This window comes from Salmo trutta, chromosome 29, assembly GCF_901001165.1.
Source record: "Salmo trutta chromosome 29, fSalTru1.1, whole genome shotgun sequence".
Classification (NCBI taxonomy): domain Eukaryota; kingdom Metazoa; phylum Chordata; class Actinopteri; order Salmoniformes; family Salmonidae; genus Salmo; species Salmo trutta.
Genome location: NC_042985.1, coordinates 28,758,367 through 28,774,852, shown reverse-complemented (window position 1 = coordinate 28,774,852; position 16,486 = coordinate 28,758,367). Strand labels below are relative to the sequence as shown.

Sequence of the window (16,486 nt, the reverse complement as noted above, 5' to 3'; positions counted from 1 at the left end):
TAATGAAAGCTGTCACATTGTTGTTAGTGCAGGAGTTATTAATGGACATTCATATATTGTTTTTGGGGTTTCCAACTTTGAGAGGAGTCTCCTGAGATGTGAGGGGTCAGTGTTTGGGGCTCATCACCATAGGGTTTTAATTATTGTGACTCTAGGAAACACTTGCCAGGCACATTTAGTGCTCTTTCTTCAACAATCATGAACGTGATCATTCATCAAATGGTAATATGCAGATCTAGGAACAATGCTATGGACGTGCCCCTTAGCTCTTCAAAGACTGGGGTTGAATTTTACATCAACATGTATTTGCGCTTTGCAGTACACCAGTAGCAGCCTACAGTGCAGTGCTCCAGTCGTTTGTCGTGTAATAATCAACCCTGTGTGTCTCTCCTTTCTCATCTGTGTTGCCCTCTCTGCAGGATGTGCCTTTTTAACATACTGCGCCAGAGAGTCAGCACTGAAGGCCCAGAGCGCCCTCCATGAACAGAAGACTCTGCCAGGGGTAAGTGCCCCTGATCTGCCCTCTGTCAGAGGCTAGGGCCCCCAGGTCCAGGGCCTGGCATGGGACATGTCTGCATTAATGTTACTACTCTTAACACAACCACATCACATAGACACTCACACATACTGAACTGAAGTCAGCCATACTTCAGTTATTTCACCTTGCGCAAACGTGTTATGTTCACAATATTTATATATATGTTTTGATAAGACAGGCTTGATGGTCCATCCTGTCCTTTTTCTGTCCTCTCGTCTTCTCTCAAAATGTTTACACACACACACGCACACGCACACACACACACACACACACACACACACACACACACACACACACACACACACACACACACACACACACACACACACACACACACACACACACACACACACACACACTCACACACACACACACATTCCTAATTGCCTCAGGAAATCCACTCTCATTATCACATATAATCAAACAATAAATACCCACAATAATTTTTACCACAAATATGGCCATCTGGAGTTTTCATTTTAGAGACTGTTTTAAATTCTGTTTCGGTTGGTTGATATGTTTTGCATGAAAAGAATGTCCTCCTACTGTACCATGACAAACTCACAGTGTTATACCATAAGCCCATCCAGTACCAACAGTATGCTGGAGATGTTCCTGATCCTATGTCTATATACAGTACAGTATGTACATGGGATGTATAGTTCTAGACATAATATCCTTGGATTAGAGGTTTGATTGAATCCAGCCTGTGGCCCCTGCAGAGGAGAGGGCCTCCTGCTATGTCTCCAGATCCCCTCCCTCTTCTCCCTGGTTAGAGCCTGGTTAGAGCCTCTGGGCATCCATCCTGGCCCCTAGGGAGGGGGGCAGGGGAGAGGTGGATGGGGCTGGGGGCTTCTCTGTGGCGGGTTAATCAGCTGTTTGCAGTGCTCTGTCTGGATCTCCTGGGTAATACATTGAGCGTTCGTTCCACACACCACTAACACTGCTGTAATGGAGGCCCTCTGAGACCACCTCTTGTCTTGTAATTCTCACTGCCCTCTAATGAGGTGATTGTTGTGATTGGACTATGTACTGTAGAGGTTCCTGCCTTAATGGCTCGTATCTAGAAAAGAGTCAATGCTGTGTCTATGAGATTTGGGTAAACGTGAGTTATAGGTGGATGCAAGCTCCCAGCAAGAGGTCAGTCCTTCAATCTGCAGCAGAACCACATAGAGATCCATCCTCCCATCCTTCCCTTGCCCTCCTTAATAAAGAGGCTGTGTGAGGTGGCAGGCCAACCCTCATAAGGATGTTTTCATCAGGCCATCACGCTCTGAAGTCCTCCATGACAGCCCTTTGATGCTCCAGCTCTTCCACTATGATATGTCCAGGCTGGGCTGGCTGTTCCGGGCCTGATTGTGCAGTCTGGATGCTTGCGCCTCAAACTGTCAGGAAACTTAAATGTGCAGGCCTTAAAATGGATCATCAGGCAGGTTGCAGGCCGTTTGGAAAATAAAACCAGTCGACCAAAAACAGGGCTTGAATTGCACATGAACTCAATGAATGAAGGCTATCATGCCGGCCAGTCCTTGTCTGCGGTCTGCCAGAGACCAAAACAGGCAGGGCCAGAGCAATATGGCTCACCTGGCTCACTTTGATCGCCTCCTGGCTTGTCTTGAAGAGAATTGCCTTTTGAGGGCAGAGGGTGAGGGACGATAAGAGCTTTCCAATTCCTCTGTCGTTTTTCAAAGTGCCATGTTTCCATCGTTATCGTCAGTCTGTTTGAGGAGAGGACTTTCTGGAGCTGGGAGAGAGAGAGGGGAGACGAGGAGGAGGATGGGATGGTATGTGTGGGATCTGCAAGGAGTCACCAGGGGTGGCGTGCAGATTGACTGAGAATCTCAAATTCTGGGGAATCTCAAATTCCCATTCTTTCATTGACTAATTCTCAGTCTTAGCTAATGTCTCTTACCCATGCTGCCGTCCAAGAGGCCATTCTGCTTTGTTGGGTAGTTTTTGTGTTTTTGCAAAAAAACCTATTTGTTTACATGTCTAGTGTCATCACGGTGTCTTTATGTCCCGTTGATGTGATCTGCCAGGCAGGAGTCAGTGTGTGCACTACAGTAATGTCATCAGAGGCTTAACAGCCTCCCCTGGAATGCTTATAGGGCGTTATGTTTGCATGCCCATTCAGCATGTTCCCCAATGTAGGGCATGCAGCGTGGTCTTTGGACAGGTTAGGTCATCTCTGTGAATGATTTCTCCACGGATCCGATTAATTTAGCCCTTTCCCTATAAACACGCTCCAGAACATCTCTCCGCTGTTTGCCAAATGGCCTCCCACCACGCTGCTTTTGGAGCCGGTAGAATCTTGAAAAGAAGCCTCTTCTTCTTCTTTCCCTTCCAGGCTGTGCGGCGGAGGCATCCTCTACACCAATTAGCTGCTGGTGGAGGATGAAACGGGCCTGTTAATGGGCGCTACGTAAGCCCAAAAGCCAATTATAAAGTCTGCCGCGGAAAAGGACCCAGCATCTTTTTCTCTTTTACTATCATCCTCTTCCTTTCTATGCCTTTCGTCTCTCTCGCACTCGTACCCGACCCTTCTCCCCCCCCCTCTCTCACTCCTCCTTCCTCCTGTCTTTTTGTCTTGCTGATGTGTGTGTTAAGGTGCTGCCCCAGCCTCATGCTTGTCATTTCATCATGCGTGGAGGTGTCTGTGGAGAGATCCACATTTCTTGCTTTCTGACTGAGAGCTCCAGAAGCACCTGACCCCTTTATTAATAACCAGGCAGCCAAGCGCAGCCGCTGTCTGACTTTAGCCAGGGAGGTAAGTAGAAAGGGGAAAAAGTTCCCCACCCAGGAGTTTAGAACTGTTTATCCTCATACTTCGAAGGTCAAGCCTGAATGTTCTGCTTCCACTAAATTGAGTAACAGAAAATGTAGTTTTTTTCCTTCTAATTTATTATATACTTATTTTGCTGGTAAAGTCAGAGAAAATTGACTTTACTGTGTCACATACATAGAAGTGGGTCAGGGGGAGATGTTGGATGTCACTAAACACGCTCGACCTACCAGTTCATCCATGTTTGTGACACTCCCAGCTTTACGATACAGATGCTGCCTGAACAGCTCTGTGTATATTTCTGTACTTGTACGTGCCAGTAAGAACATGCCAGCAGGAGCCTATATCACTCTTATTTCCCATCATCCTTCTTTAAGCTTCCCCTCCACACACACACACACACACACACACACACACACACACACACACACACACACACACACACACACACACACACACACACACACACACACACACACACACACACACACAGACACACACACCCCGTTGATCCCCCACCCCCATCATGCTCACATTCCTCTTCATCTCTATGTAAAGACGTGTTAATTGATATATTTAGTGGCGGGGCCCCATCAGGAGTCAGGGTAAGGCTGTCTGTCTGTGACGCAGCATCACCGTATCTTATCAGAGGACACACTAAGCTTCCTTCGACAGGGTCCACCCCTGGACCACCACACCACAGACTCAAGGCAGCTTAAACTAATTACTGAAGCCATACAGGGCCCGGCCCGTCATTCTTTTAAAGGACAAATTGTGTTCTGTTGCTGGTCAATTTGCCCTGTGTGCAAGATTTGACAACCTCCAGTGCCCACGAGCCTTTCCTGTTATGAGAAAAGCAAAAAGTCCTGGATCCAGATATGAGAGAACTGAGGGAAGTCTTCTATGGCTGCCCCGGCTAGTCTCCCGCCTGGCTCCACACCATCAATTACATCTATATCGGTTTCTCTCTTTTCCCTGGCCGCTTTAGAGGAGAAATTAAAAAGAGAGCGTTGTTTTTTCTTATCCCCCTGGGATGAAACCATTTTCTACGCTGCTGCACCGACTACGGCCGTCCTCCCGATTAAAGAGTGAATGTAATCGCAATGAAGGGATGGAACTCCATATTGTCTTCCATTATGATGCCAGTGCTCCTGAAATAGGGTTGCAAAATTCCGGTAACTTTCAATAAATTCCCTGGTTTTCTTGAAATCCCGATTGGGGGATTTCCGTAATCAAGAGGGAATAAGCAGGAAATCCATAATCCTCCAACCAGGATTTCTGGTAAACCGGGGAATTTATTGAAAGTTCACAGAATTTTGCAACCCTATCCTGAATACTGTGCACACATTAATTTGGTTCCATGTGATGGGATTTTCAACCTTCCTGAGTGCAAATGTTATTCCTACCAGCCTGCATGGGGAGCCTCCTTTTACAATCAACTGGAAGGAGGGCAAACATCAGTCATAGTGAAGTTGCCCTTAACCAGAGCGTAAAGATGGCAGGCCATGGGCGCTGGACAGATGAAAGGCAGAAATAGTGTTTTTTAAAGACCGCAGGGCTGCAGAGCTTTAGTGTAAAGAGAACAGGACCGAGAACCAAAACCATTTGTCCTCTCAGTACTTTACGGAACACCAAAGACTTAAAAGCCAGGTTGTTGGTATGGATACATATACTGTATGATCAATGACTGTATCAGGTACAATGAAGGTGACCCATAATTACCTTTATGGAATGTGCAGTGCCATAGCTGTGGAGAGAATATTGGGTGTATTGTTTTCAATGTTTTGTATATTTTTGCTCTGGTGTGCAGTCAAAAGCATCTGTACTGAGCTCTCAGATCCTCTCTCCTCACACACCCCTCTTAGCTCCTCTCTCCTTACAAACCCCTCCCAGCTCCCTTCTCCTCTCTCCTCACACACCCCTCCCAGCTCCTCTCTCCTCACACACCCCTCTCAGATCCTCTCTCCTCACACACCCCTCTTAGCTCCTCTCTCCTTACAAACCCCTCCCAGCTCCCTTCTCCTCTCTCCTCACACACCCCTCCCAGCTCCTCTCTCCTCACACACCCCTCTCAGATCCTCTCTCCTCACACACCCCTCTCAGATCCTCTCTCCTCACACACCCCTCTTAGCTCCTCTCTCCTTACAAACCCCTCCCAGCTCCCTTCTCCTCTCTCCTCACACACCCCTCCCAGCTCCTCTCTCCTCACACACCCCTCTCAGCTCCTCTCTCCTCACACACCCCTCCCAGCTCCCTTCTCCTCTCTCCTCACACACCCCTCCCAGCTCCTCTCTCCTCACACACCCCTCTCAGCTCCTCTCTCCTCACACACCCCTCCCAGCTCCCTTCTCCTCTCTCCTCACAAACCCCTCCCAGCTCCTCTCTCCTCACACACCCCTCCCAGCTCCCTTCTCCTCTCTCCTCACACACCCCTCCCAGCTCCTCTCTCCTCACACACCCCTCTCAGCTCCTCTCTCCTCACACACCCCTCCCAGCTCCCTTCTCCTCTCTCCTCACAAACCCCTCCCAGCTCCTCTCTCCTCACAAACCCCTCTCAGCTCCTCTCTCCTCACAAACCCCTCCCAGCTCCTCTCTCCTCACAAACCCCTCCCAGGTCCTCTCTCCTCACAAACCCCTCTCAGCTCCTCTCTCCTCACACACCCCTCTCAGCTCCTCTCTCCTCACACACCCCTCCCAGCTCCTCTCTCCTCACAAACCCCTCCCAGCTCCTCTCTCCTCACAAACCCCTCTCAGCTCCTCTCTCCTCACACACCCCTCTCAGCTCCTCTCTCCTCACACACCCCTCCCAGCTCCTCTCTCCTCACAAACCCCTCCCAGCTCCTCTCTCCTCACAAACCCCTCTCAGCTCCTCTCTCCTCACACACCCCTCTCAGCTCCTCTCTCCTCACACACCCCTCCCAGCTCCTCTCTCCTCACAAACCCCTCCCAGCTCCTCTCTCCTCACAAACCCCTCCCAGCTCCTCTCTCCTCACAAACCCCTCTCAGCTCCTCTCTCCTCACACACCCCTCTCAGCTCCTCTCTCCTCACACACCCCTCCTCATCTCCTCTCTTCTCACACTCCCCTCCCAGCTCCTCTCTCCTCTCTCCTCACACACCCCTCCCAGCTCCTCTCTCCTCTCTCCTCACACACCCCTCTCATCTCCTCTCTCCTCACACACCCCTCCCAGCTCCTCTCTCCTCTCTCCTCACACACCCCTCCCAGCTCCTCTCTCCTCACACACCCCTCCCAGCTCCTCTCTCCTCTCTCCTCACACACCCCTCCCAACTCCTCTCTCCTCACACTCCCCTCTCAGCTCCTCTCTCCTCTCTCCTCACACTCCCCTCCCAGCTCCTCTCTCCTCACACACCCCTCCCAGCTCCTCTCTCCTCACACACCCCTCTCAGCTCCTCTTTCCTCACACTCCCCTCCCAGCTCCTCTCTCCTCTCTCCTCACACTCCCCTCCCAGCTCCTCTCTCCTCTCTCCTCACACACCCCTCTCAGCTCCTCTCTCCTCACACACCCCTCTCAGCTCCTCTTTCCTCACACTCCCCTCCCAGCTCCTCTCTCCTCTCTCCTCACACTCCCCTCCCAGCTCCTCTCTCCTCTCTCCTCACACTCCCCTCTCAGCTCCTCTCTCCTCACACTCCCCTCCCAGCTCCTCTCTCCTCTCTCCTCACACACCCCTCTCAGCTCCTCTCTCCTCACACACCCCTCTCAGCTCCTCTCTCCTCTCCCCTCACACACCCCTCCTAGCTCCTTTCTCCTCTCTCCATACACACCCCTCCCATCTCCTCTCCCCTCATACACCCATCCCCCACCCACCCACACATTCTTTGTAGCTGACAGGTGGAGCCAGAGCCAAACTCAACCGGTGCATGGCATCCTGGTCTAATGTATCTGCTTCCAAGGCTCTAATGAGGCAGAACTGGAAAATGTGAGGACAGTATTGTTAACATTGCTGCTTCACTGGGATGGATAGTGATGGGAAGTGCCTGGATGCTGTGGTGTCGTGTCCATGACAGATAGACATAGTCAACCACTCCTCTTCTTCCTCATACTCTTCCTCTTCTATGACTCTTTACTGAGCCTCCCTGTGCTGTGTTGTGTGTGCTGTGCTGTACTGTGCTGTGCTGTGCTTTGTGGTACTGTGCTGTGCTGTGCTGGCAGGCCAGGCCAGTGCCCAACCCATTAGAATTCCCAGCACACTATAGCAATCACCAAAGACATCAAGACAATCTGCACCGATTTGTAACAACAACAAAAAGAAAACATGGTGTTGCTGAGTTCAGCAGAAGCACGAACCGAGCAGAACAGAGCAGAACAGAGCAGAACAGAGCAGGACCGAGCAGAACCGAGCAGAACAGAGCAGGACCGAGCCGAACAGAGCAGAACCGAGCCGAACAGAGCAGAACCGAGCAGAACCGAGCAGAACAGAGTAGGACCGAGCAGAACAGAGCCGAACCGAGCAGAACAGAGCCGAACCGAGCCGAACCGAGCAGAACAGAGCAGAACAGAGCAGAACCGAGCAGAACCTAACAGAACCAAGCAGAACAGAGCAGACAGAGCGTATAGACTAATCAAACAGTGCAGTTAATCACACACAGACGGGTGCAAACTCTCTGCTGATTCACACACGCGTGCACACACAGACAAATACACACAAACTCCCAGAAAGCAGAAGAGATATAAGGCTTTTATTTGTGCCAGGACAGTAAACGTGCTGTGTGTTGTCCTGTGTACAGGCGTTGTACAGTTAGTGTGAGGTGCTAAAGTGATGAGTCATCAGGGAGCTAGCGTGGAGACACACTGGAGTGGAGTGGGCTTGCATAATTAATACGGAGCATCACCAGGACAAACTCCTCCATCGTCGTGTCTGAAGGATTAACTGCTCCACCCAGCGCCATGCTCCTCTCCCCTCCTCTCCTCTTATCTCCCCCTCCATTTAAGAAAGTGACCTTGCAGCTGTTTACATGCCAATTAATTAAAGACTTGAAGAGTGCTGAGAGAGGAAGTCAAAGTGTAATCAAAGGTCCCTCCCTCCCGCTGCGTGTGAAGACTGTGTGTTAGCATGACTTTGTTTTCCAGGAATCTAAACTGGTGAGTTGTTCTAGATAATGGAAGATAAGTGTTAATGGAAGATAAGCCTGGGCTGTTGTTGATGTTTGCTCTGTCTTAGGTGTCATGTATAGGGTAGAATATGGTATTAGTAGTTTATAGGGTAGAATATGGTATTAGTAGGTTATAGGGTAGAATATGGTATTAGTAGTTTATAGTGTAGAATATGGTATTAGTAGTTTATAGGGTAGAATAAGATATTAGTAGTGTATAGGGTAGAATATGGTATTAGTAGTTTAAAGGGTAGAATATGGTATTAGTAGTGTATAGGGTAGAATATGGTATTAGTAGTTTATAGGGTAGAATATGGTATTAGTAGTTTAAAGGGTAGAATATGGTATTAGTAGTGTATAGGGTAGAATATGGTATTAGTAGTGTATAGGGTAGAATATGGTATTAGTAGTTTATAGGGTAGAATATGGTATTAGTAGTTTAAAGGGTAGAATATGGTATTAGTAGTTTAAAGGGTAGAATATGGTATTAGTAGGTTATAGGGTAGAATATGGTATTAGTAGTTTATAGGGTAGAATATGGTATTAGTAGTGTATAGGGTAGAATATGGTATTAGTAGTTTATAGGGTAGAATATGGTATTAGTAGTGTATAGGGTAGGACAGGGCTGCCCAACCCTCTTCCTGGAGATCTACTGTCCTGTAGGTTTTCAGTCCAACCCTAATTTAACACACCTGATTCTACTTATTAGCTGCTCAACAAGAACTTAACCAGCTGAATCAGATACGCTAAATTAGGGTTGGACTGAAAACGTACAGGACAGTAGATCTCCAGGAAGAGGGTTGGGAAACCCTGTGTAGAATATGGTATCAGTAGTTTATAGGGTAGAATATGGTATTAGTAGTTTATAGGGTAGAATATGGTATTAGTAGCGTATAGGGTATAATATGGTATTAGTAGTTTATAGGGTAGAATAAGATATTAGTAGTTTAAAGGGTAGAATGTGGTATTAGTAGTTTATAGGGTAAAATATGGTATTAGTAGTTTATAGGGTAGAATATGGTATTAGTAGTGTATAGGGTATAATATGGTATTAGTAGTTTATAGGGTAGAATATGATATTAGTAGTGTATAGAATATTACATTAAAGTACTCGAATAACATAGAATGGAATAGTGAGTGTGCCTGCCTGTGTGGTTGTGTGTGATTGGACAGGGAGCTAGACTGTTGCTGCTATAATTTCAGATGTTTGTTGTGTTGGTGCTGCTGGGGGCTGGGAGCCCAGGATGCAGCTTTATTTACCCGTCATCTCTCCTGGAACTCTGCACCACACTGCTGTCTGCACACATCGAGCTCAGCTCTCTGCACTGGGATAGCACCACACACACACACACACACACACACACACACACACACACACACACACACACACACACACACACACACACACACACACACACACACACACACACACACACACACACACACACACACACACACGCACACACACACACACACTCTATCTCTTTCTTTGTCTGTATTTCCTTCTCTTGTTCTCTCTCTCTCTCTCTCTCTCTCTCCCTCTCTCCCTCTATTCCCTTCTCTTACACACACTCTCTCCATTTCCCTAATTTCTTGCTCACTCTTACTCATTCACTCCCATCACTCTTTGTCTTCTGTTCTCTCTCCTGCTCTCACTCTGTCTCTCTCTTTATCTCCCACTCCATCTCTCTCTTTCTAATTCACCACTCACTCTCACTCCCCCCTCTCTCTTGCTCTCCTTCTCTCTCCTCCATCTCTGTCTTTGTTCTGTGCTTAGCCCAGAGCAGAGCTGTTCAGAGCAGAGCTGAGCCAGTGTTCCTGTCACTGTCATGCTCTTCTGTTCATCCTTTAAGAGGACAGGAGCAGACAGGAGCAGACAGGAGCAGATAGGAGCAGACAGGAGCAGACTGGAGCAGACTGGAGCAGACTGGAGCAGCCTGGAGTAGACAGGAGCAGACAGGAGCAGACAGGAGTAGACAGGAGCAGATAGGAGTAGACAGGAGCAGACAGGAGCAGACAGGAGTAGACAGGAGCAGACAGGAGCAGATAGGAGCAGACAGGAGTAGACAGGAGCAGACAGGAGTAGACAGGAGCAGACAGGAGCAGATAGGAGTAGACAGGAGCAGACAGGAGCAGACAGGAGTAGACAGGAGCAGACAGGAGCAGATAGGAGCAGACAGGAGTAGACAGGAGCAGACAGGAGCAGACAGGAGCAGACAGGAGCAGACAGGAGCAGACAGGCCAGCGCTGATCAGATAGCCTTGCCACTAATTATTGCTTGATTTCCTCTGTGCTTGTTGCAGTCAGCAGACATTAAAAAGAGATAGAGAGAGGGAGAGAGATGGGGGAGATATAGATATATATATATTCACATAGGAAGGGGGAGGGAGAGATAGAGAGATAAAGGGGGGAGAGAGGAGCACAGTCAGGGAAACAGCAGCTCAGGCTGGTTCCTCTGCAGTCTGGACACTGCAGGGATATGACAGCAAGGTGTCACAAAATAGAAAATAGCACCAAGGCTAACACCTCACCTCTTGCTTATTAATGCCTCCCTCCCTTTCACACAGCTACTGACTCACACACACACACACACACACACACACACACACACACACACACACACACACACACACACACACACACACACACACACACACACACACACACACACACACACACACACAACATTGTCAGATCAATATTGCATTACGGTAGTGTGTTCTCCTGAGGGGCTACAGTGATAGGTGTGAGTGACTGTGAACCCTGGCTGTCTCTCCACTAGATCTAACCAAGGCACCGATCTGAGATGATTCCTCAGTAGTGACAGCCACCTCCTAGCTGTCACACCCTGGCCTTCCACTTCCTCTCTCAGCCCCATAAACATTTACAGTATATACTTCTAGCATCCATCCCCCGCAACCTCTACATCAGTCCCAGTCGGAGAGGGTGTGGAGGGTCCTGAGCGAGCCGTCTGAGTCCTTGGTGCAGGCAGATTGAGCTCCAGCTCTTCCATTTAAACTGTATCATTAAAGTAGGTGGAGAGGCGAGGGAGACGGCCCCTCCACACCTCATAAAGTGTGAGTGCCACGCCGGGTGAAGTGGGCCGCACCGCCGCCTTTACGGCACGCTCACTGCAGAGCCACAAACACACACACACTTTAAAACTCCTTCTCAACTCTCCCTCTTCTTCTTTCTTCTGAAATCATTTTCACTTCTACCTCTTTATACTGTGTGACTCACTTATTCTCTTTCTTTCTTCTCTCCATCACCCCTTCCGAGAGTTAACCATATCAACTCTCTCTCTGTCAAATTTCCCAACAGTCAATAAGCCCGTAACAAAAAAGGAGAAACGGGCTGTGAGGGAGACAATTCAATATGGCCTGGGCTATTATAGGTCATACAGTAGATGTTAAGGCTGTATGCCAGTGGTTCCCAACCAGGGGTACTAGGACCCCTGGAGGGTACTTGGTCTATCCACAGGGGGTACTTCAGTGGTATACCGGACAGGGTAAAATTCAGTTGGTGGTACAGTAACCGCAAAAGTTGGGAACCACTGCAATAGTTGAGTCATGCCTTTTTTTTTATATTCTCCAATTGGTCATCCAACTCCTTACCCTCTCCAACCCTCTCACACAGCCTCACATACAGCCTCAAACACAGCCTCTCACACAGCCTCACATACAGCCTCACACACAGCCTCTCACACAGTCTCACATACAGCCTCACACACAGGCTCTCACACAGCCTCACATACAGCCTCACACACAACCTCTCACACAGCCTCTCACACAGCCTCACACACAGCCTCACACACAGCCTCTCACACAGCCTCACGCCTCACATACAGCCTCACACACAGCCTCTCACACAGCCTCTCACACAGCCTCACACACAGCCTCACACACAGCCTCACACACAGCCTGACACACAGCCTCACACACAGCCTCACACACAGCCTCTCACACAGCCTCTCACACAGCCTCACATACAGCCTCACACACAGGTACAGGCTTGGCTAGAAACTGCTCACATACTGCTGACATTTTCCCTGTAAATTCATGCTGAGGTGTTTTCCCACTCACTCCTATTGCAGCCTCCTACCTAGAACAGTGGTTCCCAAATCCAGTCCTCGAGGACTCCCAACAGCACACATTTCTGTTGTACCCACATTAAAAAAATACTACAGTGCTTGAAAATACTACAGTACTTACTATAGAATTCTGTAGTAAACTGTAGCATACTGTAGAATACTATACTACGCACTGTAGTATCCTTTGATCGTATGTAGTACTTACTACAGCATTGTGTATACTGTAGAATACTATAGTAAATACTACAGTATACTACAGACAGCAAAAACACTACAGTAAATACTACAGTAATGTCCGCAAGAACACCACAGTCTGCAAAAACTAGGGGTGTGAACGTTTAAACGTTTAACAACATTGGGATCGTTAACGTTTAGAAAATTCCCTAACCAAATGTTTCTTTTATTTTACGAAATTAAAGTCACAGTGTAGTCATCATCATCATGGGAAAAATAAAATTGTAACAAATACCTAACGCAACAATGCTATAACATTAGTAGGATGGTTGGAAAAATGTCAGTGAGTGAGACAGGGAAGTGACAGCAGCAAAGTTCTGTATGGCAATACTTTGAGAAGTTAAATGAGAAGGCGGTGAAATAAATGCACTCTTTGCCAGGTGGAATTGAGCTACAGTGGCAGAACAGGTGCAATGCTTACGATAAGGGACAGAATGAAAAAGATCACAGCACTGATTACAGAAATGATTGCATTTGTATTGCAGCCATTATCAATGGTAAGGAATGTCGGCTTCACTGTCCTGATGGTATATCTAGAATCAGACTACAAGATGCCATGTCGAAAACGTTCTCAATGGAGAAATTGTATAATGATTGCTCTGCAAATACAAAGCGCGAGCTCTCAAACACCATACGTGGCTGGCGTTAACAACAACTTGTTGGACATGAAGTCCCATGTACTGACAACCTAGAACACGGAGGAGAGGGACACAGCACAGAACCTAAACGGTATTAACTACCATCGTTGCTGAGTGGGGGACAGCAGTAAGGTGGCATCCGTCTGTTAGGAAGCCAGGACTGTGTTAGATTGAATTGCCCCCTAGTGGTCATATAATGGTTTATATACATCATTGGGTCATACACAGGACCATATCCGAATTGTGAATTCACGTCAATATAGGATTATTTCTTATCGTTTAAACAATAAAAAATGGCAGTTTAAACGTTAAGAACAATTGTACATTTGTCACGTGCCTAGCAAAAAATCTACAGTAATGTCCGCAAAAACACTATAGTAATTACTATAGTATATACTACAGTGTTTAATATATCCCAGTTTGTGGCTCCTATAAGTGAGAAACCTACATTGGCAAGTATAGACCATATTTTGTGTTCCCTACAGGTTATAGAAAAGAACAGTTCAGACCTCAGTACAACCTACATGCAGGTTATGGAACATTTGCTCTTTGACTATTTTGTCCAGTAGGATTCCTCAAGGAGAAAACCCCCATTGCTATGTCAAAGATAATAAATAAACACAACATTTTAAATACTACAGTAATGTCAGCATAAAACACTACAGTAAATACTACAGTACACTACAGTTCGCAAAAACACTACAGTAAATATTACAGTATACTACAGTCTGTAAAAACACTATAGTATTTTTTTATTGAATTTATTTTTATTCAAATTAACCTTTATTTAATTAGGCAAGTCAGCCACACCCGGCCACACCCGGACGACGCTGGGCCAATTGTGAGCCGCCCTACGGGACTCCCAATCACGGCAAGATGTGATACAGCCTGGATGTGGGCTTCATGTTGGTAGCCCCGGACAAACACACCTGATTTAATTCTTTGAGGGCTTGATGATTAGTTGACAAGTTGAATCAGGTGTGCTTGTCCAGGGCTACAACAAAAAGGCGTGCCTTTGGGGGTACTGGAGGACTGGAGTTGGAAAACACTGACCTAGAAGATAGAGAAGTTCTCTGCTGCCCATCTCTCGTTCTCTCTCTCCCTCGCTATCCTTCTAGTCTGATAAGCCCAGGCAGTTAGACCCCCCACCTCCACCTCCACCTCCCTCCTTCTCTCTCTCTCTCCGAAACCTCTCCAACATTTCACCCATCCGCTGCTTCCTCCACAATAAATCTCTACCCAAATCCCACTTAAACCCGCATCAGCAGCTGTCCTTTAAACTCCATTATCTACAATTACTTCAGCATTAGGGATCCAGAGCACACCTGCCCTCACATAAAAGCACTAGCACCTAAAAATATTAATCCTGCCCAAAAGGGATTTGTGTTTTTCCTGTGGAGCAGCTGCCCTCTGGGTGAGGCTTGTGAACTAACCGCCAGGGCTGCACTGTGGATTAGTGCTACTGATTGGACAGGCTGTGATGTGTGGGCCGGAGTGTGTGTGTGTGTGTTTATGGGCTGTGGAGGATCATCAAACACAACTCAGGGTGGGAGGTAGAAACTCAGACAGACGGGGTGATTGGAGTGGCGTGGTGAACTGTGCAGGAGGAACATCCTAGATCTGACATAATGTTCCATTTTTTTCTGTGTGTGTGTGTGTGTGTGTGTGTGTGTGTGTGTGTGTGTGTGTGTGTGTGTGTGTGTGTGTGTGTGTGTGTGTGTGTGTGTGCTTATGCCTGTGAATGTGAGTTTTTGAGAGAGAGAAAGAGAGCGAGAGAGAGAGAGAGAGAGAGTGAGTGTTTGTGTGTTCGAAAATGTGTCTGTGTGCTTGCATGATGTCTCTCTGTCTGTGTGAGTTGTGTTGAATGCCATTGGCTGGGTGATATGAAGGATAGATCGTGGAGGGAGGGAGGGAGGGGGGAGACTGGTGTAGCCTGGGCTCAGCTGTAGGTAGTGGGGCTGATCTGTTCTGACTGACAGTGATGGCAGATAAGGAGCTGTGGAGAGGGAATGTGAGCAGAGGTGTGGACTGAGATAAGGCTCAGATTAGCAGGCCACAATATCACACAGAGAGAGAAAGAGAGAGAGAGAGGAAAAGAGGGGGAGGAAGGGAGAGAGAGAGATGGAGGGAGAGAGAAAGGGGGTGAGATAGAGACCAGGAGTGAGAGAGAGAGAAAGAGAGAGCGAGAGAGAGAGAGGGGGGGAGAAAGAGTGAGTCAGAGCAGAGGGGTCCCAACATAGAGGGGGAGATTGAGACACTGACATGGTAAAGTATTGGCATAGAGATAGATATGGCGACCACAGGAGGTTGATGACGCCTTACTTGGGGAGGACGGGCTCGTGGTAATGGCTGGAGCGGTATAAGTGGAATGGTATATATTTTAAATTTTAGTCATTTAGCAGACACTCTTATCCAGAGGGACTTACAGTAGTGAATGCATACATTTCATATATTTTTTCTCCGTACTGGTCCCCTGTGGGAATCGAACCCACAACCCTGGTGTTGCAAACACCATGCTCTACCAACTGAGCAAATGCATCAAACACATGTTTGACAGGTGTTTGATACCATTCCATTTGCTCTGTTCCGGCCATTATTATGAGCCATCCTCCCCTCAGCAGCCTCCTGTGATGGTGACAGTGGGCAACCATGCCTGGTGTGTTTCTGTGTGTGTGTGTGTGTGCGTCCAAGTGCATGCGTGTGTGTGTTCATCCGAGCGAGTCACAGCATACACACACACCCCGGTGAGAGGGGGACGATGAGGAGGCCAGCTAATCAGCTCAAAATCCCATGCAGCTAGGGTTTCCACGGCAACCGGCCTGCACATTCATGCGTGGAAAACACTTTCTTTCTTTCTCTTGTTCTCTCTTTCTCTTTCTCATTCTCTTTTTCTTGTTCTCTCTTCCTCTCTCATTCTCTCTCTTTCGCCCCTTTCTCCCTTTCTCTCTCTCTCTCTGTTTCTCTCACGGCCCATCCATCTCTCTCTCTCCCCCCCGTCTCATTGCCGATCTCATGGTCGGGAGCAGAGGGCTGTGTATTTGCACAGCGATGTTGTAGGCCCTGATTATCTCTCTGTAGGAGATGAATCCGTGG

At 47.8% G+C, this 16,486-nt stretch overlaps 1 protein-coding gene across 15 annotated transcripts in view; it reads left to right on the top strand.

Annotated features, from left to right (window-relative positions):
- Positions 1-16,486, top strand: part of LOC115167311 (CUGBP Elav-like family member 4) — a 167,642-nt gene that overhangs the window by 19,145 nt on the left and 132,011 nt on the right. For all 15 annotated transcript variants that reach the window (XM_029721632.1, XM_029721630.1, XM_029721629.1 and 12 more), the window contains exon 2: positions 420-502. In XM_029721632.1, the coding sequence (XP_029577492.1) occupies positions 420-502 (83 nt within the window). The remainder of the gene's footprint in view (positions 1-419; positions 503-16,486) is intronic.